Here is a 25,051-nt window from a genome sequence, read left to right on the forward strand (position 1 = left end):
TTTCAATGGAATTTATTTTCACAAATTTTATTCAAAGTGAAAAACACGAAAATAAATTCCACGCGAAAATTAAGTATTTTACAGTATTGCCAACTAACCACATCCGATCTCGTCTGACCGATCCTGACAGTCGATTTCTCCGTCGCACTGGTAACTGGCTGGAATACACTGGTCCCCTCCCAGACACTTGTATTCATCAGCACGACACGGTGCGCCAGGGTCCCGAGTTGCTGGAAGAAGAAGGAAATGTTTTATTTAACAACACACTCAACACATTGTATTTATGGTTATATGGCATCGGAAATAAAAAGTTTGTTTTGTTTAATGACACCACTAGAGCACATTGACTTATTAATCATCGAATATTGGATGTCAAACATATGGTTATTTTGACACAGTCGTAGAGTGGAAACCCACTAAATGTTTTCATTAGTAGCAACGGATCTTTTATATGCACCATCCCACAGACAGGATAGCACATACCATGGCCTTTGAACAAGAAATAGTCCAATGGGCTACCCGACAGGGATCGATCTAAGACCGACCACACATCAAGCAAAGCGCTTTACCACTGGGCTATGTCTCGTCCCCAGAGTTGCTGGAATAGACAGAGAACACAGTCATATAAACAATCTCAACACTAGTAATTTGAAGCCTGTAATAATAAAATAGGGGTTTCCATTTTCAATGGAGTGCATTATATTATGCTTAATGTAAGCATTGCTGAAAATAGGTTAACATTAAGATTTACGAAATTATGGATGTCATTTTTAAACGGACTTGTGTTTGTTACCGCTAAAAAAAAAAAAAAAAAAACCACACAACCTGCTTTTTTAATGTTTTAAATATAAAGCATTATACAATGTCATATAAATACCTTTGACTAAATTATTTTGCTTTGCCGTTGGAAGAAATAATAAATTTGTATGTATTCAGTTATGTTAGACAAAAATCGATATTGAGACACTACAAAACATTACGATGTCCAGAAATGAATTGGTTAGAGATATTCATATTCTAAGCAAGAAAATGTAAGACAATTGTAATTTTAATCAAGTGAAAATATTTTATTTGCCACAAATCTTTCAACATGGCTACAAACTTAGGATAATCCCTTTTAAATTCTTTCCAGATCAGGGGTACAAAGTAACTGCCTAAAAACTATGATCAGTGCCTTTAATAAACATGGTATTATTTCCACCAATCAAAGAATCTGTAACAAATTACATACAACAGTTAAGTTCATCAGATCCATCCAAATAAAGAGTTTGTAACAAAACTACATACGACAGTTAAGTTCATCAGATACGTCCAATGAAAGAGTTTGTAATAAATTACATACGATAGTTAAGTTTATTGGATCCGTCCAATGAAAGAGTTTGCAACAAAACTACATACAACAGTTAAGTTCATCGGATCCATCCAATGAAAGAGTTTGTAACAAATTACATATGACAGTTAAGTTCATCGGATCCGTCCAATGAAAGAGTTTGTAACAAATTACATATGACAGTTAAGTTCATTGGATCCGTCCAATGAAAGAGTTTGTAACAAATTACATATGACAGTTAAGTTCATCAGATCTGTCCAATGAAAGAGTTTGTAACAAAACTAAATACAACAGTTAAGTTCATCAGATCTGTCCAATGAAAGAGTTTGTAACAAAACTACATACGACAGTTAACTTCATCGGATCCGTCCAATGAAAGAGTTTGTAACAAAACTACATACGACAGTTAAGTTCATCGGATCCATCCCCGCAGTCGTTGTCACCATCACATCGCCAGATCTTCATTGCACATCGGCCGTTGTTGCACTTAAACTCATTCGGTTCACAAGGCAGTGGGACACCTAAAAAACACAGGATTATTTTTATTAATCAATTACCGTATATTCGAACAAAGGAAGGAAGGAAATGTTTTATTTAACGACACACTCAACACATTTTATTTACGGTTATATGGTGTCAGACATATGGTTAAGGACCACACAGATATTGAGAGAGAAAACCCGCTGTCGCCACTCCATGGGCTACTCCTTTTGATTAGCAGCAAGGGATCTTTTATATGCACTATACCACAGACAGGATAATACATACCACATTCTTTGTTACACCAGTTGTGGAGCACTGGCTGGACTAAGAAATAGCCCACTGGGCCCACCGACAGGAATCAATTCTAGATCGATTGTGCACCAAGCGAGCGCTGTACCACTGAGCTACACCCCGCCCGTATATTCAAATGAATTAATGAATGTTTAATGACACCCCAGCACAAAAATACACATAGGCTATTGGGGGTCAAACAAAGGTAAGTACATGGGTATGATAATTTACATTAAAAATAAAAACTAGATCATCATGTAAAACCACAATGCAAAGAGCTGTGGGGGAAAATAAAATATATTACAAAAATGAAGGTAAGTATATTGTAAAGCTTTTACAATTATATTCATAGGAATGTGTTATTTACTTAAAAATAAAAGACGAAATGATTTTTTTAAAGCGGAAAAGTCTATACCATAAATAGATAAAGGTAATTTCTTTAGCAATGCACATTAAATTCAGTATACTTCATAAAAATTATTTTATGCACAAAAAAGTGGGAATTATGACGATATCAGATAAAAAGCTGAAAGCCATATTCCTGTATTTAGCATACTGTTTTATTACTTTTCTTTAAAAAAAAAAAAAAAAATTAAGTTCAAAAACATTCTGTGGAATATTACTTACAGTATTCATTCTACCGAATTCATGTAATGCTTTTTAAACACAATGTTGAATATTACTCATGGAATACATACATACCTATTAATTAATGTACTACTTTCTAAACACCAAACATAATATAAATACATACTGCAGCTGCTGCCTTCATCTGAGCCATCAGCACAGTCCTGTTCTCCATCACAGACGTAGTCTCGTGGAATACACTGACCGTCCTTGCAGGTCGATTCATCCGCTCGACACGGGCCACTGTCAGGTCCTCGAGTGGGAGGGCCGACTGAAATAAATAAGTAAGTAAGTAAGTAAGTAAGTAAGTAAGTAAGTAAATAAATAAACAAACAAGTAAATACATGAATAAATAAATAAATAAATACATAAACAAGTAAGTAAGTAAGTAAGTAAGTAAGTAAGTAAGTAAATAAATAAGTCAGAGGTCCAACTAGAAAAAACATGAATAACGAACTTGGAGAAACCATATTAAATAGAAAGTTTTACTAAATCTACATGTATATCACAGTTCCTAGATTTCTGAATGATTCCTGAAAGAGATTATATGCAAAATTTATCATTAAATGTTAAAAAAACTGAAAGTTCTACTTTTTTCGAAATGATCCTTGTGAGATGTGAAAAACATCTGAACAAAATTCATCATTATATAGAGAAAGAAATAAGGGAACACTTTGTATTGTAGACAAACTTTCAGTCACTATTAACATCACAGGTACAAAGATTGAACGTCACTAGTTACTGTGACACTGACTTTCAGTAATATATTCATCTGACCCCATGGATGAGAGTTTTGGTTGCAGTCACTCCTGTTAGTGTTGGTGTGATCTAAGCTCTTATTTCTTTCTATCAGTATAATTATATTAAAAAAAAACCCCAAGTCTTACTGAAATCTACTTGAAGTCTTCCAGTTTCCTGGATCGTTCCAGCAGAGGTAACGGCAGAACACACATAGTCCCCAGCATCGCTCAACTTGACATTTTTAATGGTGATAACACCATTTTCCACAGTGGCTGTGGCTGGAAGACCCTGGGGAAAAATATCACACAACATATCAGAAATAACAGAAGCAGGGGATAATACTTGATATTTGTAATGGTGATAACACCATTTTCCACAGTGGCTGTGGCTGGAAGACCCTGTGGAAAAATATCATACAACATATCAGAAATAACAGAAGCAGGGGATAATACTTGATATTTGTAATGGTGATAACACCATTTTCCACAGTGGCTGTGGCTGCAAGACCCTGGGGAAAAATATCACACAACATATCAGAAATAACAGAAGCAGGAGATAATATTTTAAAATCTTACATAACGGGAAGTTGTTTCTCGTCTTTTTAAATATTATAGATTTCTTTATCATTACCGTAAACAAAACTTACATCTAGTTTAAATCATCAATTTTTGCAAACAATGGCAAACCTGATCTTGTTCTCCCCATTAAACTGTATTACTAACCCTCTTCTCAGATCTGCTTTACTAAATAGAATGAGGGGGTGATCCCTCCCCATCATCAACCTACCACTCTGAACTCACTCTCTCCCCTGATCTGCTCCAGCCCTAATATAATATAAGCCATGCCACTGCACCAATGGTGGGTGATCTGCTTTACTGAACAGAATAAGGGGGGTGATCCCTCTCCATCATGAACCTACTACCCTGTACTCACCCTCTCCCCTGATCTGCTCCAGCGCACCGACGGAGGGGGTGACCCCGAGGCAAGACACTCAAAGAAGACATCCATCCCTTCTCGTACCCTCATCTGCTGTGGAGTTATTGACAGCTCAAATCTCTGTTCACCTAAAAACAAAAAACAAAATCTTGCTAGTGATAATTACAAGCTATTGAATTCATAGGTTCCCCATTTCTATACTGATGGAAAGAAGTGAGGGAACACATATCTGAGACCAAATTTAACTCACTATTAGAATAGGCACACCTGTATAAAATATATAGAGTTGTAATATGAGACTCAAGGAAGGAAGGAAAGGTTTTATTTAACGATGCACTCAACACATTTTATTTACAGTTATATGGTGTCAGACGTATGGTTAAGGACCACACAGATATATAGAAAGAGGAAACCCACTGTTGCCACTTCATGGGCTACTCTTTCTGATTAGCAGCAAGGGATCTTTTATATGCATCATCCCACGGACAAGATAGTACATAGCACGGCCTTTGTTACATCAGTCATGGTGTGTGGGACTCAATGTCAGTAACACAGATAACTTCTTCATATTATGGATGAGAGTTCTGGTAGCAGTCAACATTAATCAGATTTTTGAAGAATGCCCCGGTGAAATCATCTGTACCAAGTTTCATTCTTGTATCATCATTTAAAAGGTTCTCCCAGTTATCTGATCTACCACAAGTGCTATTAGTAGTTGGCCATGTTTTTGGGAGGGGGAGGGGCCCTACTTGTGTCAGGATTTATGGATTACCCTCGCTCTCGCTCGGGCAATACAAAACTCCTGACACTCGTTTCGTAAAATCAGTATGACACACAAGCTCGTATAATAATCTCCATTTACTACTTCATGTGTTTCCTTATTTCCTTCCATCATAATACATACTGGCTGGCATCAGTGGCATCTGTCAAACCATCTGTCTTGAGCCTGGTACAATTAGGTAATGGGTTCGCAGCCTGCTACCAGCTCCCACCCAGAGCCAGTGTTAATGACTCAGTGGTGAGATGCAATACCAATGCACCCACCTTCTCACTCTCTTTAATCAATATTGGTAATTCATATCTAGTAACTGTTACCAGCAACTGCCTCATGATGCCGCATCAGAATCCACATTTAAATTAACCAAAATAATTACAAAATCTCAATAATAATATAATTTCTATTTAACATAAATTATGTAATATCTCATTAAACTCTAAATTTCACTTTTTAATAATTAACATTTATAATATCTTACAAAAATCTAAATTTCACTCTTAATAATAAAATGATATTTAGATTTTAATTAGATATTTAAAAATTATCAAATGACTAACATTTGAATAATTGTAAAATGATAGAATGAATCTTATTGGCTATTTAATAATTTTTAAATAATTAACCAATGAAATATGTCCTCTAAAATGAATTCTTTACTTGCTTTATATTTTGTAAAGCTCAAGGCCACTTTAGTAAGCTTCAATGTATATAACTGTACACAATGGTAAAATGATTCTTATTGGTTAGATGTTTAATTGATGACCAATGAAAATGCACAAGAAAAATGATGTGTTTTGCATGAGTTGTCCCATACAGTTAACTTCTCAATAATATTATTCTAGGACATCATTAGTTACAACAGATGTATATGTAAATATATTTGTATTAACTATACAACAGAGAATGATATATGAACAGATTATTTAAACAGTGATTATTAAAACAGCAATATATTCAAGATCAAAGCCAGCATAAAGATTTTGCTAGGTTTGAAACCTAATCTATTAAGAATTATTACACAAACAAATTACATTAAAACAGTATAGCACCAACCATGTCCTTTCACATAATGGCCGAAACTGCTAAAACAGTAAACTAACCTACCTGTATATCTAGCCCTAAAAATATTCATGTGTTCTGGGGTTGGTTTTTTTTTTTAATTTCACTTTTCTTTTCTTTTTTTATTATTATATATATGTATCTAATTTTAACTTGCAATTTACACATTTTGAACAATTTCATCTTTTTATGTAACAATCATTCAGTTATTTGGGACATTTGTCTTTGCCAGACCCTCAAGTTAACCTGGGTTTTTTCTTTCAAATGTTTAAATTAAATAACACAGAAAACACCATTTTGTTAAAACATATCACACAAATCAAGAGCAATGTATTCATGACAAACAACAAACTGGTTTAAAAGATGATCTATAAATACATTATTAGAACCCAGCTTGTTAAGGAAAATTGGTCAACAAGTTTGACACCAGTTCATAAAGTATTCTTATAACCTAGTATCACTAAAGCCTAGATCACAATATACAATGTGACGTGACTCAACAATAGAGTTGAGTCATATCGAGTCGAGATGAGTCAAGTCATGTAGTGTGCATTGAAAAACCAGTCGTCTGCGACTGACTTTTAGTCAGACTGACAGCATTTGACACAACTAAACATGATCAGGCAATAACCGTTGCATAATATAAGTTGTAGAAGCATCACGAGGGGTATATGGCTTTTTATGTACCCTCTGTGTGTTCTTTTACCCCAAGCCGAAGGCGAGGGGGTAAAAGAGCACACAGAGGGTACATAAAAAGCCATATACCCCGAGAGATGCTTCTACAACGAATTTATCTTGCCGACATGTTAAACCATATAGCCAAATAATCAAAATAATGCCAGACAATAATTGTTAACAATTTTTTAATGGAGCCGTACCACGCGGACGCGAACGAAACCACTTGCCAGTGACAAAAAATAGTTCCATCGATAAACGAGTTTTTAACTTCAAATGTTTGTAATACGAAATTGTCTGAAACAGATATTAATAAAAATAAAATAAAAAACACTTTTTTTTATCAGAAATGTATGTAGTAAAAAAAAAAAAAATATTAAAAAAAAACCCCAAAAAACCCCCAACTGTTGCTAATCGCGCATTAATACAATAACACCATGACCGTAATTAGGTGGCCGAGTTCAACATTGCAGCTTTTAAAAGTATTGAAATAGTGTATTTTATAGTAAAAATAAAATTAATTATGTATACTTGATTGATTATCAATGTTATTTATAATCTAATTATTGCTTTAGCATTAACTGGGGCGGCTGGAAACTGTTGGAAATTACAGACGGGGTATAAGAGAATTTGGCTCCTCCCACAAGGGGATAAGGGATTTGTCCAACGGCAAACAACCAATGAGATTAAAGAATTTTACATGAAGGCGAGATAATGTGAATTACAGTTGCGTCGCATCATATAATGTGATCTAGGATTATTGCATTTACATTGTATGAAAAATAATGGAATGAATTTCTTATTTAAGAATACATCAGCTAGGCCTAAAGTAAAACTAGTAATAGTACGTGACACATCACCATCCCAAGTTGTTCCTGCATGTAAGGTTTGATAGTCCTGTATGCATCTGTATGCAAGATATGATCCAGACAAGAACAAGTTAACAGACGGACAGCATACCATAATACGAGCCATCATAGATGGGCGTACAGGTATAAAAACAACTGGGAATCCATAAGCCTGTGCCTACCTGCCCCTTCAAAGATTAAAACTCATTTGCTTGATCTCTGAAATTCTTGCATCAAATAAGAAATAAAAGGAACAAACCATTTGTTGAATAATACATTTAATCAGAGACCAACTGGCAAAAAGACTAGAAAAACTGTTTTAACTAGAGAGGCAAAACTCAATGGGGAAAGCCCACAGAAATCTGCTACTATAAAACACTTGTGCCAAAACTATAGTGACCAGTTCTCCTTAACAGTGAGTTAGAGATGAATTTGCAGCTTTTTATGCAGCACTGCCATGGCAACCTTGTTGTTGCTATAGCAACTTTAAAACACCCAAGGCAGCATGATGGTAATATGAATTTTATTGCTACAATGAGAAACAGCATCAGTATTATATATAACACACAAGACGAGAGTGTGAACAGCACAGAAACTTGGGTTAATGATGATCTAAGATGTCTCACATATATTCACAGCATAAAGGTTTTTGTAGGGGTGGAAAAAGGGGGAGGGGTAAACTTATTGCTTTAATTGTAGTGAATCAACTTGTAAAATTATTCTTGTCTACAATTTACATTTATTTGGCCATGGACATTATTAGAAATTATTTTAATGGAATTGTTGTAATGAACAAGTATATTTTATGTCTAATATTTAGATATTTCAAGGCAAAGAACTGTAAAAAAGAAAAATTATCACCAAAAGGGAGTTTGTTTGCACCCCCCCCCCCCCACCCCCCGAATTTCCCTGATTGTCATGACTGAATTAAACTTTAAAGAATTCTGAGAAGAACTTCATACAAAGAACTTTGTTTTAAAACTTTTTTTCAAACCTTCAAATATTACATTTGTATAGCCTGCATAAATGTGTGAAATTATTTTAGGAATTTTGGAATAAGTAAAAAATTTTTTTTTTAATGTCTTTAGTTGTATTAATTAATATATTAAATAACTAAAAATATCTTGTTACAAAAATGTGAAATACAGCAATAATTACTGAACGTGAACACAAAATTGAATTCAATTATTTGAAAATTTAACAGGTATAATTAGTAGTAAAAAACAACAGATTTTAAACATGTGGGATGTCAAAAGATACATGTAGCTTCATGGACTCTTTAAATTGAGGCTACAATGTCAAAACCAGAACACACAAAAGTCATCCTTAACAATGTTTATTTTTTATTGTTACATTTCAACATCTGCAATTAAGAATGTTCACAGCAAAAAAAAAACATGCTGTGGAAAACAAATCAAATGTAATTCATATGAAAAAACATGTATTCGAGAATTAAAACCTCCACGGCATTGCTGATTAGCATTGCATTGAAAAAGGAAAGGAGAAAAAAAAACAAAAACAAAGATGGAATTATAATCGATGAATAGGTTAGTACCTACATGTACATTCAGTGATTAAATAATTTGTATAAACTCGTGAACTGGATGATGTTAATGTGTCCCACAAACCAATATGCTGCAAATTTTCGACTTACGACAATTCTGCTCATCGCTTCCGTCACGGCAATCATAGCGCCGATTGCATCTATGTTCTTTAGGTATGCACTCCCCGTTTTCGCAGGTGAACTCATACCCGCGACACGGGCGGGCTGACAGGGAAACATGGCATAATGAATGCACACGAAAGTTAAATAATATCTTGAATATTCACCTACTCGTAAACTTCATAATCATAAACCGTTTTCAATAAAACCCATTCACAATGGGCATTAGTATATGAAATGATAATAAGTCTCATTTCTAATAAAACAATAACTTACCATTTTAAATATAACAATAACGTATCATTTTAATATAACAAATTAATTATCATTTTAATGCAACAACAACTAAGCATTGTAACATACAATTTACTATAACTTATAACAAAAACTTACCATTTTATATATAAAATATGAATTTTACAGTAACTTAACCATTTTAATATAACAATTTACCATTTTAAATATAGCAATAACTTACTTTTTTAATATAGCAATTAACCTACCATTACAATTTACAATATACCATTTTAACCTAACGTTATAATATCACAACTTATCATTTTAACTTAAGAAAACATTTTGTTTAATATTGTGTCGTGATTCACCATGCAAGTTTAAGAGATCACTACAATATCTTAAACAGTAAATAGTAGTTGCTAATAAATGTTCAATCAATTACCGGTAACAACTGTTGCTAATCAAAATTTTGAAAACGAAATATTCCCAGAATGTAACATTTTAATGTACCGTAACAAGAATTGACCAATTTAATACAACAACTTACCATTTTAAAAACTGTTCTTTCTATACACAGAACTGACAAAATTTATACTATTAAGCATTTACAGTTCAGTAACATTTTGTAAATTTTCTTATTTCTTATTTCCTTATGGTGTCTGCAATAACGTTTATTCATTTAAACAAACATTCAACCAATGTCAATTTAAACTGTCTTAGAATATATTACAATATGTACTTACGACAATCAGATTCGTCACTTCCGTCGCGGCAGTCGTAACGACGGTTACACCGGTCGGCAGCAGCAATACACTCTCCATTAGCGCACGTGAACTGGTCGTCGCGGCAACCAACGGCTGAAAATAGTTTGAAGTCAATGAATTACTCAACCATTGGACACGTGCTTATGTCTGACATAGGCTCAAGCATGCCTAAGACATGGTAAAAATGCCAATAAAGCCTAAAACATTGTGTGCTTCTGGGAACATGTTTTTTTTTTTTCTTTTTCTTTTTCTCCCATTACATTCAGATGTATGGGTCCAGATAAAATGTTATGCATGTATATGTATGTATTCAACGTTCGAAAAACCCACTTGTCCATTTGTCCCGATATGTAAAAATGAGCTTAGTCAAGCAAAATGTACTTCAGTGGTAGTCCTATATGGACAAGTAAAATGTACTTCAGTGGTAGTCCTATATGGACAAGTAAAATGTACTTCAGTGGTAGTCCTATATGGACAAGCAAAATGTACTTCAGTCTTCAGTGGTAGTCCTATATGGACAAGTAAAATGTACTTCAGTCTTCAGTGGTAGTCCTATATGGACAAGCAAAATGTACTTCAGTCTTCAGTGGTAGTCCTATATGGACAAGCAAAATGTACTTCAGTCTTCAGTGGTAGTCCTATATGGACAAGTAAAATGTACTTCAGTGGTAGTCCTATATGGACAAGTAAAATGTACTTCAGTCTTCAGTGGTAGTCCTATATGGACAAGTAAAATGTACTTCAGTGGTAGTCCTATATGGACAAGCAAAATGTACTTCAGTCTTCAGTGGTAGTCCTATATGGACAAGCAAAATGTACTTCAGTCTTCAGTGGTAGTCCTATATGGACAAGTAAAATGTACTTCAGTGGTAGTCCTATATGGACAAGTAAAATGTACTTCAGTGGCAGTCCTATATGGACAAGCAAAATGTACTTCAGTCTTCAGTGGTAGTCCTATATGGACAAGCAAAATGTACTTCAGTGGTAGTCCTATATGGACAAGTAAAATGTACTTCAGTGGTAGTCCTATATGGACAAGTAAAATGTACTTCAGTGGCAGTCCTATATGGACAAGCAAAATGTACTTCAGTCTTCAGTGGTAGTCCTATATGGACAAGCAAAATGTACTTCAGTGGTAGTCCTATATGGACAAGTAAAATGTACTTCAGTGGCAGTCCTATATGGACAAGCAAAATGTACTTCAGTCTTCAGTGGTAGTCCTATATGGACAAGCAAAATGTACTTCAGTGGTAGTCCTATATGGACAAGTAAAATGTACTTCAGTGGCAGTCCTATATGGACAAGCAAAATGCACTTCAGTCTTCAGTGGTAGTCCTATATGGACAAGCAAAATGTACTTCAGTGGTAGTCCTATATGGACAAGTAAAATGTACTTCAGTGGTAGTCCTATATGGACAAGTAAAATGTACTTCAGTGGTAGTCCTATATGGACAAGCAAAATGTACTTCAGTGGTAGTCCTATATGGACAAGTAAAATGTACTTCAGTGGTAGTCCTATATGGACAAGTAAAATGTACTTCAGTGGTAGTCCTATATGGACAAGTAAAATGTACTTCAGTCTTCAGTGGTAGTCCTATATGGACAAGCAAAATCGTTCAGTGCAATTTTATTTCGAGCACTCAAAAACATTGTCCTTGTACTTGAATAAGACAAACAATTTATTTGGACAAGTAAAAATATTCTAGATGTACTTGTTTGGTGGACTAGTGAAAAATTCTACATTTTCTATCACCGGTACTTTTTTTCTAGGTAGCATCAGGTTCACAGATTTTTTTTTTTTTAGGCCTAAGCACTTTGAAAGAAGGTGAAAAGACTTTGTACAATTAAATGAATAAATGTATTGAAGCATTACAAGCAATAAAATGAACCACATCATAAAAACACCCAACCTTATGTCCCATGCAAAACGTATGCTTGTTTAACAAAACATTTTTCATTTTACAAAATTGGAAAAAGAATATAACAGATATGTGCAAGTCTAAACACAACAAATCTATAACAAGACATTAAACAAATTTATATCATATTTATATTATCCTCTTATAGAAATTTCAAACTTTATACATGCCAGTAAGCACTGCTTTAAATCCGTTATATTTACATATTAATATAACAATGGTTATGTTCAGAAATTTTAGAAATGCATGCAGACATGCCTATTAACATTCAATTCAACATGCAAAATATTAATTTAACATTCTATTAACCGTATTCTATTGACCTTGACCATGACCTTGAAAAGGGTCACTGCTATTTTTAGATTACGTTAACTTACAACATTCTCTCTCATCAGAGCCATCATGACAGTCATATCGTCGATTACACTGAAGTTCAAGATCAATGCACTGGCCGTCACCACAAGTAAACTGATCACCACGGCAACGACGTGTGTCTGACAACAGCATGCAAAGATAACAGGTAACATGACATGCAACGAAAGCATTCAACATGCAAAAATAACCCAAACATACTAAACTTCTGTATGTACATGTAGTAAGTAGTTCATTCCGTAGCTAGGAGGAGGGGCATGTAATAAGTGGGAGGGACATATTATAAGTGGGAGGGGCAATGTGATAGGAGGGAGGGGCATATCTTAGGTAGGAGGGGCATATAGTAAAGACAGGCAAATTTCCTAAAATTTTTATAATTAAAGCTGCATTATTAAAAACATTTTCACTATTTTAGCAGATCATTCATAAAATGCACTGGGGAAATAAGATGATGCTGAGTTCTACAGATTCATGCTCTTATACAAATCTAAAACAAAAAGAGGGACAATCTCTTCCGAAGCAGGTATATTATGAAAAGCAGAGGATCAACATCTCCATTCTGGTTTCTACTCTGGTGTTGCAGTAAGCATGAAGAAAACACTATAGTGATCATTTCTTCTCGAGCAGGTGTATTATATATATATATAAACAAAAATTCTTTCCAAGCAGGTACAGGTACAAGTATATTATGAAAAGCAGAGGGAATCTTCATTCTGGTTTCTACTCTGGAGTGGCAGTAGGCATGAAGAAATCGCCACTTACGACAGTCTCTCTCGTCGGAGGCATCATCACACTCGTACTGCCGATTACACCTGGCCTCGGCAGGTACGCACGTTCCGCTGTCACAGGTAAACTGGTCCTCGCTGCAGGTTCGTATGGGTGGTGGGAGAGTAGCTGCTTCTGATTAATGTATTATAAGAAATTTGTCGAAGTTTCACGGAAGAGTTCTCTAACCCAATTTTCTAAACCTTTTTTTGGGGGGCCTATAATTAGGTGCTTTAACTGTCATTAATTAGCATATTGAAACTAAGCTCACCCATTTAAAAACAAAATAGAGTAACCTTTATCAATACCTCAGCATGAAAAACAAAAAACCCATTAACCCCCCCCCCCAAAACAAAACAACAAACAAAACAAAAACAATAAAACAAAACAAAAAACAAACAACAACAACAACAACAAAAAACCCCACCACCAACAACATCAGCTATTGGGTGTCAAACAAAGGAGTGTACATCAAGAAAGAAAGATGAATCGTTAACATTAATATTAAAATTCTGCATTTATAATAGAATAGTGTAAAGAGCTTTTGAAAATACAATTATCGAAGGTACATGTAATTTCATTTAAATTTTTTAATAAAATAAATAATCTCTCAAATTTTTGAAAACTAGTTCAAGGTGGATGACTCAGCTAACCAATAATCATCATATCCGATGAAAGATTTGCTTGAAGGGACAGACCCGAATAGTGAAAAATATGCATTAGTGTTTAAAAAGTAGGGTCTGTGTGAAAAATATGCATTAGTGTTTAAAAAGTAGGGTCTGTGTGAAAAATATGCATTAGTGTTTAAAAAGTAGGGTCTGTGTGAAAAATATGCATTAGTGTTTAAAAAGTAGGGTCTGTGTGAAAAATATGCATTAGTGTTTAAAAAGTAGGGTCTGTGTGAAAAATATGCATTAGTGTTTAAAAAGTAGGGTCTGTGTGAAAAATATGCATTAGTGTTTAAAAAGTAGGGTCTGTGTGAAAAATATGCATTAGTGTTTAAAAAGTAGGGTCTGTGTGAAAAATATGCATTAGTGTTTAAAAAGTAGGGTCTGTGTGAAAAATATGCATTAGTGTTTAAAAAGTAGGGTCTGTGTGAAAAATATGCATTAGTGTTTAAAAAGTAGGGTCTGTCCCTTTAAAAAAAAGTTGTCTCAAGTCACTGACATGTAGTAGGAAATATTTTTATCTATTATATTTTTTAACTGTTAAATTATAGATTACTTATAACTTCCTGCTTTAATTATTAATTTTGGCAAATTCAATGTGTTTTGGCACTCTACAACTGAGTAACTGGTAATTATTTTGAAAAAAATATATAAAGTTGACAGGTTAAAATTAATATTGTTCAGGTAACCGGAAACAAACCTACATATAATCAAATCAACTTTTTCTTCTGTAATCTTTTTTTCCTTTTTTTTTCCTACTTCCTTAATATAAAATAATAAAAAATAATCAGAGCTGTACTTATAATCTTTTTATAGGCTTGCTATTAAGGGAACATTCCTGAGTTTTTTGCAATTTTAAAGATGTTATCGACTAACAGACTTTTTAACGATTGTAATTACATGAAATATTAGTGGCTGTGTATTAAACATGTTTCTGATCATTCTAATATTTGTACTAGGTTAAATTTCATTTTATTTTCTAAAATATTCTTTTTCATACGTACGAAATTATTTGAAGACAAAATCTAATTTGGGCTTCTTACAAATATTAAGACGACCAGAAACACACTGAATATACAGACACTGATATTTTAAACAAGAAAATATATTTAATATGTAAGTTTAATTGTAGAAATATTTTATTAGTCGGAAACATCTTACAATGCAGCAAACTGAGGAATGTCCCTTTACAAAAAAATAACAGGCCATATTAATATTTCATGCTCTGAAGTTGTGCTCTTAATTTTTTTTTTTACTGCCCCCAACCCCCCAACCATCATTATTGGAGACTATAGTCCTGTTCAATTGTTTAGACCTAAGTTTTTTGCAAAAGCCAGATTTAATTCCTATTCAATGCTTGTTTTTTTGGCATTTGCATGAAAACAAACCCAAACACCGACAGGTTTTATATACAATTCATCATCTAAAATGCACAAATATCTCTGTATGTTTTGAATGCAGGTTCATTCTCCTATAAATAACTATGGCTAAGAAAACTTAGGGTTTAAACAATTGAACAGGACTATAGTTATGGCCCTATTAATAAAAAATCGACCAACCAATGAACCATGAACCAATGACTTCAGTTATATTGCTATGATGAAAGTTTTTACATGCAGCACATATTGTTAACACACTAAGAAGCACAGAGGTGGGAACTTACGACAATCTCTCTCATCACTCCCATCATCGCAGTCATAACGACGGTTGCATCGTAACTCCGACGATATGCACTGACCGCTGTTGCATGTAAACTCTTCATCATGGCACGAGGGTGCTGGTGTCGGTGCGGCTGTTGAAGATAGATGCAATGCGGTTGTGAATTTTTTTGAAAAACAGATACAGTGAAAACCCTGTAAACCGGACACCCTTTGGACCAAGTAAAATGTCCAGTTTGTAAGAGGTATCCAGTTTAGTGAGGTTAATTTTTGTACTGATTTGTAAAAAAGGACCATGAAATATGTCTGGTTTTGGGGGAATTCCAGTTTACAGAGGGTCTGGTTCTGACAGGTTTCATAGTATATATATTTCATGGAAAAGCCCTGTATATACAATAATGTAGATCTATAAGTCATACGTGCTGTTTATAAAGGAAAGAAAAGAAATATTCTGACATTGACGTGAAAAATTTAGGGGAGTGATTAATTGCTTCCCTAACTCAGATTATGGGGAGCCATTTAAGATATTAGCATATTGATGCCATATAAATTCACAGGCTAAGGGGAACTTACTCTCCTTGAACTAGTCTCAGGGGTGTGATGGGCTGCGGGAGAGAGAGAGAGAGAGATATATATACCTCCCCGTAAACTGTCAGGTCTGAATGTTTGTTTAACAATACCTCAGTAAGATTTAAGATATGACTACTTGGTATCTATAATATAGTTATTTACATACTTGTTTGGAAAGGAAAGAAAAGGAATAGATATATACACATTTCCCCCATAGACAGGGTAGTACAAATGATAGCATTTTATTTACCAGTTGTGAGGCCTGATTAGGATAGACCCCTCCCATGCCCAACAGTGATTAAGAAAAATACCTTAAAATTAGTCAAAGAAAATAATTAGTAAATTGTTTAGAAAATATATATCAGACAATAGTGATCTGAAATTCTCAGAATATTGTAAAGTTAAAACAGCTAAAACTGATTACTGCAGTCAAGCATCTACATGTATACATATCCATATCCATATTCATATATATATATATATATATATATATTGTCAATAAACATTAATTTAAAATGTTAAATGTAATCTAAATTAGCTGAAAGAAAAACATACCCTAATATATAAATAATACAAATCAAACATGCAATATTAAAATAGCTCAACAGTTGATCAGCATGCAATTGAATTTTATATGTTTACTGTTAAAACATACTTCCAAACAACTTAAAATGTATACTGCTGAAATAAATACATTTGTACATGCACTGCTAACACATTAAATGTAATGCTAAACAAAACAAAATAATATATATATATGTACTGTTAAAACAATGCATGTACACTGCTGCTACAACAAGAAAATATGTGTATTACTAAAATTAAAAATGCGTACTGATAAAACAGATTTATATATATGTTCTTCGGTATTGTCAATATCATATATTACAAATAAAAATTGTATTGTGCGAGCCTCTGATGAGCATAATACATTATTTTTATTCCTAATATATGATATTGACGATAACGAAACACACAAGGGTAATAATCTCTTTCTCATATAATCTCAAGCTTAATTAATACAAACTGTTTTTGTAAGTATACACAACTTTAATTCCAGTCAGCCATTACACGATATTCAAATATTCAAAGAATATGTGGCATGGTTTCTTTTTGAATGGAAATGATGTCAAACGTGAATGATGTCATTTTGGATATCCTTACATAATAATAAACTAGTGCTTAACGTTTTTTATTTTCTGAACGCTGGAAAGCTTGTAGTGTAAATTTGCTATTAAAATGTTTTTATTTAATGACTATAAGTGCATACATCAATTATGGAGTATCACCATAATAAGTTTGCTAAAAGTCAATAAACGTGCTGTGACCTCGATATTTAATTTACATCTAATTTGCAAAGTTATCAAATTCTCAAAGTAAGCGATCTGAAAAATATCACATACTTTGATGGCACTGGAAATGCTAAATATTATATGTTAAAACTAGATACTTATCTAAAAACAGGCTGTTAGTTACAACACCAATTATGTTTTAAATTCAAGATACTTGCTATGAAAGATCATAAAACTGCATCATATGCAGTCATGTGGGATAGAAAAATAACACCCCGAGATGGTGGAAATTTTTACCTGAGACGAGGCTTGCCAAGAGTAAAAATTTCCACTATTGCCCCTGGCCCCCACCCCCTAGATTCACCTCTGTTAAGGATAATAGAAATATACTTATGGTATATCATATTGTGAATCATACATAGTCATCAAATATGTCAACCAATCAAACACAAGATAGTGAAACCCCTTAATATAGTTTAAACACATATGTATATGAATCTTATATATATATATATATATATATAATATGACAACTATAATGAGTACAGGAAAAAAAAGACAAAAAAGGGTATAATTTACAATGCCTGTTTTAATCTTATTTTAAGGAAGAAAATGCTTTATTTAATGATGCACTCAACACATTTTGTTTATGGTTATATGATGTCGGACATATGGTTAAGGACCACACAGATACTGAGAGAGGAAACCAGCTGTCGCCACTTCATGGGCTACTCTTTTCGATTAGCAACAAGGGATCTTTTATATGCACCATCCCACAGACAGGATAACACATACCACAGCCTTTGATATACAAGTTGTGGTGCACTGGCTGGAGCGAGAAATAGCCCAATGGGCCCACCAACGAGGATCGATCCCAGACTGACCACACATCAAGCGAATGCTTTACCACTGTATTATGTCCCACCATTTGTCTTATATGAGTTTAACCACATACATTTACACAGCTTACACACTTGCATTAAAAAAAAATCCCCCAAAACAGGCATCATAAATTCATCCCTCTATGTTCAATATTTAAGCAAAATCCAGGAACTGAAATACAGTAAAACCCCTCTAATCTGGACACTCAAGGGACTAAGTAAAAAGTCTGTTTTTAAGAGATATCCTGTTTAAAGAGGTTATAATGTATGTTCTGGAGTGATATTTAAAAAGGGATCATGAAAAACGTCCAGTTTTGAGGGAATTCAGGTTTACAGAGGGTCCGGTTTTGAGACGTTTTACTGCACATACACATGTAATTATATATTTAAAAAATAATAATAAAATCACATACTGTTCAAAGTGTTATTTTAATAATGATTACATAGTGGCTGAGCAAACAATAGAAAAGCCTGTACAGCAAGTGGTACAGAAAGAGAGGATACATATTTAACATGGTGAATGTGCATCATATATTATAATTGTGTGATTAAAATATAGTGTGCACAATGCTAAAGCAATACATGTCTCCAACTGGGCACAAATCTCCTAAGTTCAAGGGTCTTAAGTCTGTGAAAAATGGGTAAATTTCCATGAAATTTAAAACTTGACCTGCAACAGTATATAATAAAGCTATATACAAAATTTCATGTTAATATCTTCAGGCATTGAAAAAACTAGTCTGGAAAGCTAATTTTCATATCTCCTAAGTTCAAGGGCCATAATTCTGTGAACAATTGGTAAATTGCTTCGAAAGTCAAATTTTATCTGTAACAGAACATGATAAAGTTATACACAAAATTTCAGCTGTGTATCATGAGACATTGTGAAAAAACCACCCTGACGGACATACAGACATACAGACAGACAGACAAACAAAGAAGACGGAGACAGAACCTGCAGTTCGCTCTGGTTTGACATCTACATGTATGTCCATGACATACATGTACATTAATTAATATGTTCATAATTATTGTAAATGTGATGAATGTTTTTGTATTTGTCAAATACATTTAACATTTTTACTTTAATTAAGATAATAGCTCTTTGCAAAAGCGCTTAAAACAAATTCAGTAATATAACAATATGGTATTACTGTCTTTGTGTACATATATGTACATGAAATAAATTAACCATTTAACTTATTTCAATAATATAACTTAACATAGAAACTGACATTGTGTATGTGCAATAAATAAATGTGATAATCTAACTTCATTTAATAATATGGCTTATTACTTATTAACATTTCAACTTTGCATAAGTGCATAAAATAAAGTTAGTAATCTAATTTAATTTAATTTAAAAATGTAATGTGTTAACATTAATTGTCTTTGTTCAAGTACATGGTACAATGCTGCAAGCAGTGATTTAATAATAAATTATGCAAATTAAACTCAGTTGTTAATGTAGAAAATTAGCTTTTAAGATTAGAGAGAGAGAGAGAAAGAGAGAGAGAGAGAGAGAGAGAGAGAGAGAGAGAGAGAGAGAGAGAGAGAGAGAGAGAGAGAGGGAGGGAGAGAGAGAGAGAGAGAGAGAGAGAGAGAGAGAGAGAGAGAGAGAGAGAGAGAGAGAGAGAGAGAGAGAGAGAGAGAGAGAGAGAGAGGTAGAGGTAGAGGTAGAGAGAGAGGTAGAGAGAGAGAGAGAGAGAGAGAGAGAGAGGTAGAGGTAGAGAGAGAGGTAGAGAGAGAGAGAGAGAGAGAGAGAGAGAGAGAGAGAGAGAGAGAGAGGTAGAGAGAGAGAGAGAGAGAGAGAGAGAGAGAGAGAGAGAGAGAGAGAGAGAGAGAGAGAGAGAGCCAACTAAATGGGGGATAGGAGCTAAAATATGTTTTAGTCAAATTCTTTACTAAATGTTTATGGCGGAATAGGTTTTTTAATTATCAAAATAAATAATCATTAGGATATTTTTTCATGAATTTTAATTGAAAAATTAAAACCCAAAATCACAAAGTAACACATTACACGTACATGTTTGTTTTTTGCAAAAGATAATTTCAAGCTGATACATTTGCATATATATAATTTTGCACAAAGCTTTTACTTGTAACTTACGACAGTTTCTCTCATCTGTGCCATCACGACAGTCATACCGTCGGTTACATCGCAAACGTGCATCAATGCACTCACCGCTGTGGCAGATGAATTGGTTGCTATGGCAAAGAGGTGCAGGTGTGACCACGGCTATTAAAATTGGCACACATATCACACATTAATGATATGTACTTGACTAATGTTCACTTTTTAATTATTGGTTGTTAATAATTTAAGTTTATATTCAAATCGATAAAAATACCATTAGTTACAAATTTGTTATAATAAAATTTATAGTAAAAAGTGAGTTTACTGAAATATTTCTGTATTTATTTATCAAAGATATTATTTTCCAAATTTAAGTGGCTAAAATGATTAGGTAATTCTGATATATACTACTCAAAAGAATTTAAGGGTCAGACGATATTTTCGACATTATTTTCTGAATGTCAATTATATTAGCTAGACCATAATGTCACGCATGGTATTGTTCCATTTTGACGAAAGTGGGTCTAAGCAACCCATAAATGAATTAAAATCCACTGTCATTGACACTGTCGACTAGTTCTAATGGCGAAAACATGCTTACATTTGCACGTAAATTAGGGCGAAAGCGAAAGGTCTGCTAACTTGCTTTTTCACAAAGCGCTTCATTTGCACGCTTTGCACGTGTATTCCATGTTCCCAATGCTGAATTTCCGTATAATTGGAGCTTGCGTTCGTGTACGGTGCACACTCCAAATTCGACAATGGTACGACTTCAACTGACTATCGAAGATCGAGGAAGGGCTATTGCTTGGCTTCAGGATGACAATACACAAAGAAATGTTGCTCTGAGACTTGGTGTCAGTCAGAGTGTCGTTGGCCGACTGTGGCAATGGTACCAAGCAACGAATTCTGTTCGAAATCGTCCACGTTCGGGAAGACCCCGAAGCACTACAAATAGAGAGGACCGCTACATCACCAATATGGCTCTACGTCAACGCACAACCACTGCACGCCGATTACGTGACAATCTGCGGACTGCGACTGGAACTCGAGTGTCTGATCAAACCATACGCAATCGTCTGAGAGCCAATAATCTACGCTGCCGTCGCCAGGCTGTTCGGCCAGACCTCACTTGTGCACGCTTCATCTGCGGTGGCAACGTGTTCAGTGGGGTCGAGTGATGTTCACTGATGAGTCCAGGTTTTGTCTCCAGTTCAACGACGGTCGGGTTCGTGTCTACAGACGTCCTGGGGAGCGCTTCACTGACGTTAACGTTAGACAACGTCACCGGTTTGGTGGTGGCAGCGTCATGGTGTGGGGCGGCATCTCTATCCACCGCAGGACCCCCCTCTATGTGGTGGATGGCAATCTGAATGGAATCCGCTATCTGAATGAGATTATCCGGCCGTTGGTTCTCCCAGGCCTTCAGCAGATTGGCGGCGGGGCAGTTCTGCAGGATGACAATGCCAGACCCCACTGTGCCAGGGTGGTAACGGACTTACTCAGACAACAAGGTATCGCCAGGATGGATTGGCCAGCATATTCGCCTGACTTGGCCCCAATAGAGCACACCTGGGACGAATTAGGCAGGAGATAACCATGCCCCTCCGGCCAACCTTCATGATCTGGGTCTTCTTATGGCAGAGTGGCAGGCCATTCCCCAAGAGTTCTTCAGACGTCTGATCAACAGCATGAGGCAACGATGTGTCGAGTGTATTCGCGCCAGGGGTGGATTCACACACTATTAAACGAATGTTCTAATGTGTAAAATCCATGTTTGACAACCTTCAACTTTGACAGCATGTCATGTGACTTCCTTGTATACAGTGACGTTTATTTGTGGGTTTTTGTAAATATGGAACAATAAATTAAATTTTTGGTGTAGTTTACATCATCAATCTAATACACTCTGAAACTTATTTGGTTATAAATTTTTGACCCTTAAATTCTTTTGAGTAGTATATATATATAACTTATTAATTGCTTATCTAGTACTGCATCAAGAGGTGCCCATTTTAATAATACCTTTTTTTTTTTTTTTTTTAAATTAACAAAGTAAACAAGTAAATAAAGTTTCATTTCAAGCAACCGGCCTTGGTGATGTCATGGTTAAGCCATTGGACATAAGGCTGGTAGGTACAGGGTTCACAGCTCGGTACCAGCTCACACCCAGAGTGAGTTTTAATGACTCAATGGGCAGGTGTAAGACCACTACACCCTCTTCTCTCTTACTAACCAACTAACCCACTGTCCTGGACAGACCGCCCAGATAGCTGAGGTGTGTGCCCAGGACAGTGTGCTTGAACCTTAATTGGATATAAACAAGAAAATTAAATTTCAAGCCATATATTTTTGTGCAAAGCTTTTACTTGTAACTTTTTTTCTGTGGTCTTTCCGTCTTTTTTTCTGCTATCAGGACTTGAATAAGAAAAACTGTTTAACTATGCAAGTAACAAAAGTGCATTAATTATAAACAATGGCAATTTCATATTTTAAGCCGATACAATTTGCACATATATTTTTTGTGCAAAGCTTTTACATGATAAGTTGTGGGTTTTTTTACATCGTCTTTATCCAATTCTGACATTTTTGACAGCTTCGGGTTTTTTTTTTTTTTTTTTTTTTTTTTTTTATCACAACCAAAATTGCAATTAAGTCTTGAAAACCAAAAACTTTTATTTGTGAAGGTACAAAATCTGTTTTTTCAAAACAGGCTTCATTATTTCAAACTGATATAATTATTTTGCACAAAATGTTTAATTTAACTTTTTAAAATGAAATGCATTGAATTAAAAGATATTTTCATTTCAAGCCAATACACTTTGCATATATATTTTTTGCACAAAGCTTTTGCTTGTAACTTACGACAGTTTCTCTCGTCTGTGCCGTCACGACAGTCATACCGTCGATTACATCGCAAACGAGCATCGATACACTCGCCACTGTGACAGGTGAATTGGTCGCTACGGCAACTTGGTGCAGGTGTGACCACAGCTATTAAAATTGGCACACATATCATAAATAGTATAATAGCCATAATATGTTTAGTGTTTAATTAAATATATTAAAACCTTTGTTTAATGTGTATAAGTATTGGTCAGTACTAGTAAAAGATTCATTTGTAGTAATTTGTTATGATTCGTAAAATTTACAGTTAAATTTTAATCTTTTACTTTTGTATTTATGTTGTTACGTTGTCTTAATACATTACTTAAAGATCAAAATTTCAGCTAAGATTGGAATAGGATTTTTTTTTTTATTATTGTGCACATAACAAAATGATGGGTTTTTTTTAGAAAAGCTTTTATTTGTAACTGTTAGTTTCTTGTTTATACATGTATGTGTTTCTTTCATTTTGTACTGTTTTATATATATCACAAATAAACATTGCAGTTAGAACTTGAATAGGCAAAACTTTAAATTGTGCAAGTAACAAATGAGTATAAAATAATGGTCGATTTATTTCAAGCCGATACATGTTGCATATACTTTTTGCATAAAGCTTTTAATACTTGTAACTTACGGCAGGTTCTCTCGTCTGTGCCATCACGACAGTCATACCGTCGGTTACATCGCAAACGTGCATCAATGCACTGGCCACTGTGGCAGGTAAATTGGTTGCTACGACAACGAGGTGATGGTGTGACCACAACTATTAAAATTTGTACATATATCACAGATATATCATCAATGATATCATAAAGAATATAACAGCTGTATGTGCTTTAATTAGTGTTTAATTACAGCTGTTAAAATTTGCACATATATCACAGATATATCAATGATATAAAGAATATCAGCAGATATAGTCAATTACAGCTGTTAAATGTGTACATAAAGATATATCAATGATATCATAAAGAATATAACAGCTGTATGTGCTTTAATTAGTGTTTAATTACAGCTGTTAAAATGTGTACATATATCACAGATATATCAATGATATCATAAAGAATATAACAGCTGTATGTGCTTTAATTAGTGTTTAATTACAGCTGTTAAAATTTGCACATATATCACAGATATATCAATGATATCATTAAGAATATAACAGCTGTATGTGCTTTAATTAGTGTTTCATTACAGCTGTTAAAATTTGCACATATATCACAGATATATCAATGATATCATTAAGAATATAACAGCTGTATGTGCTTTAATTAGTGTTTCATTACAGCTATTAAAATTTGCACATATATCACAGCATTCACAAGTCAAACACATTTATAAGAATGCATCTGACAGGATGTTAACAAAAATTGGGTGTAGCAAAATCTGGGCTGCGTTCAGCCAGACCAAGTGGAAAAACATCCGCTACACTGGATTATGTGCTTCACTGTAAACCAAATTGCCATGTTGGGGAACCAATCAAATAGTTTATGAAACGTTAGCAAAACTTTTGCTGGCTGAACTTGGG

General features: G+C 34.2%; 1 protein-coding gene across 8 annotated transcripts in view; it reads right to left on the reverse strand.

Annotated features, from left to right (window-relative positions):
* Positions 1-25,051, reverse strand: part of LOC121389972 (basement membrane-specific heparan sulfate proteoglycan core protein-like) — a 299,120-nt gene that overhangs the window by 101,370 nt on the left and 172,699 nt on the right. For 3 of the 8 annotated variants that reach the window (XM_041521661.1, XM_041521657.1, XM_041521655.1), the window contains 12 exons: positions 24,158-24,286; positions 23,500-23,628; positions 20,668-20,796; positions 15,820-15,948; positions 13,486-13,623; positions 10,412-10,525; positions 9,423-9,536; positions 4,406-4,536; positions 3,619-3,760; positions 2,859-3,002; positions 1,732-1,851; positions 99-230 (listed from right to left, as the gene is read on the reverse strand). In XM_041521661.1, the coding sequence (XP_041377595.1) occupies positions 99-230; positions 1,732-1,851; positions 2,859-3,002; positions 3,619-3,760; positions 4,406-4,536; positions 9,423-9,536; positions 10,412-10,525; positions 13,486-13,623; positions 15,820-15,948; positions 20,668-20,796; positions 23,500-23,628; positions 24,158-24,286 (1,551 nt within the window). Of the gene's footprint in view, positions 1-98; positions 231-1,731; positions 1,852-2,858; positions 3,003-3,618; positions 3,761-4,405; positions 4,537-9,422; positions 9,537-10,411; positions 10,526-12,728; positions 12,846-13,485; positions 13,624-15,819; positions 15,949-20,667; positions 20,797-23,499; positions 23,629-24,157; positions 24,287-25,051 lie in introns of all 8 variants that reach the window. The other 5 variants (XM_041521656.1, XM_041521660.1, XM_041521659.1 and 2 more) reach the window with 5 other exon arrangements.

Source organism: Gigantopelta aegis, chromosome 15 (genome assembly GCF_016097555.1).
Source record: "Gigantopelta aegis isolate Gae_Host chromosome 15, Gae_host_genome, whole genome shotgun sequence".
In the NCBI taxonomy this organism is placed as follows: Eukaryota; Metazoa; Mollusca; class Gastropoda; order Neomphalida; family Peltospiridae; genus Gigantopelta; species Gigantopelta aegis.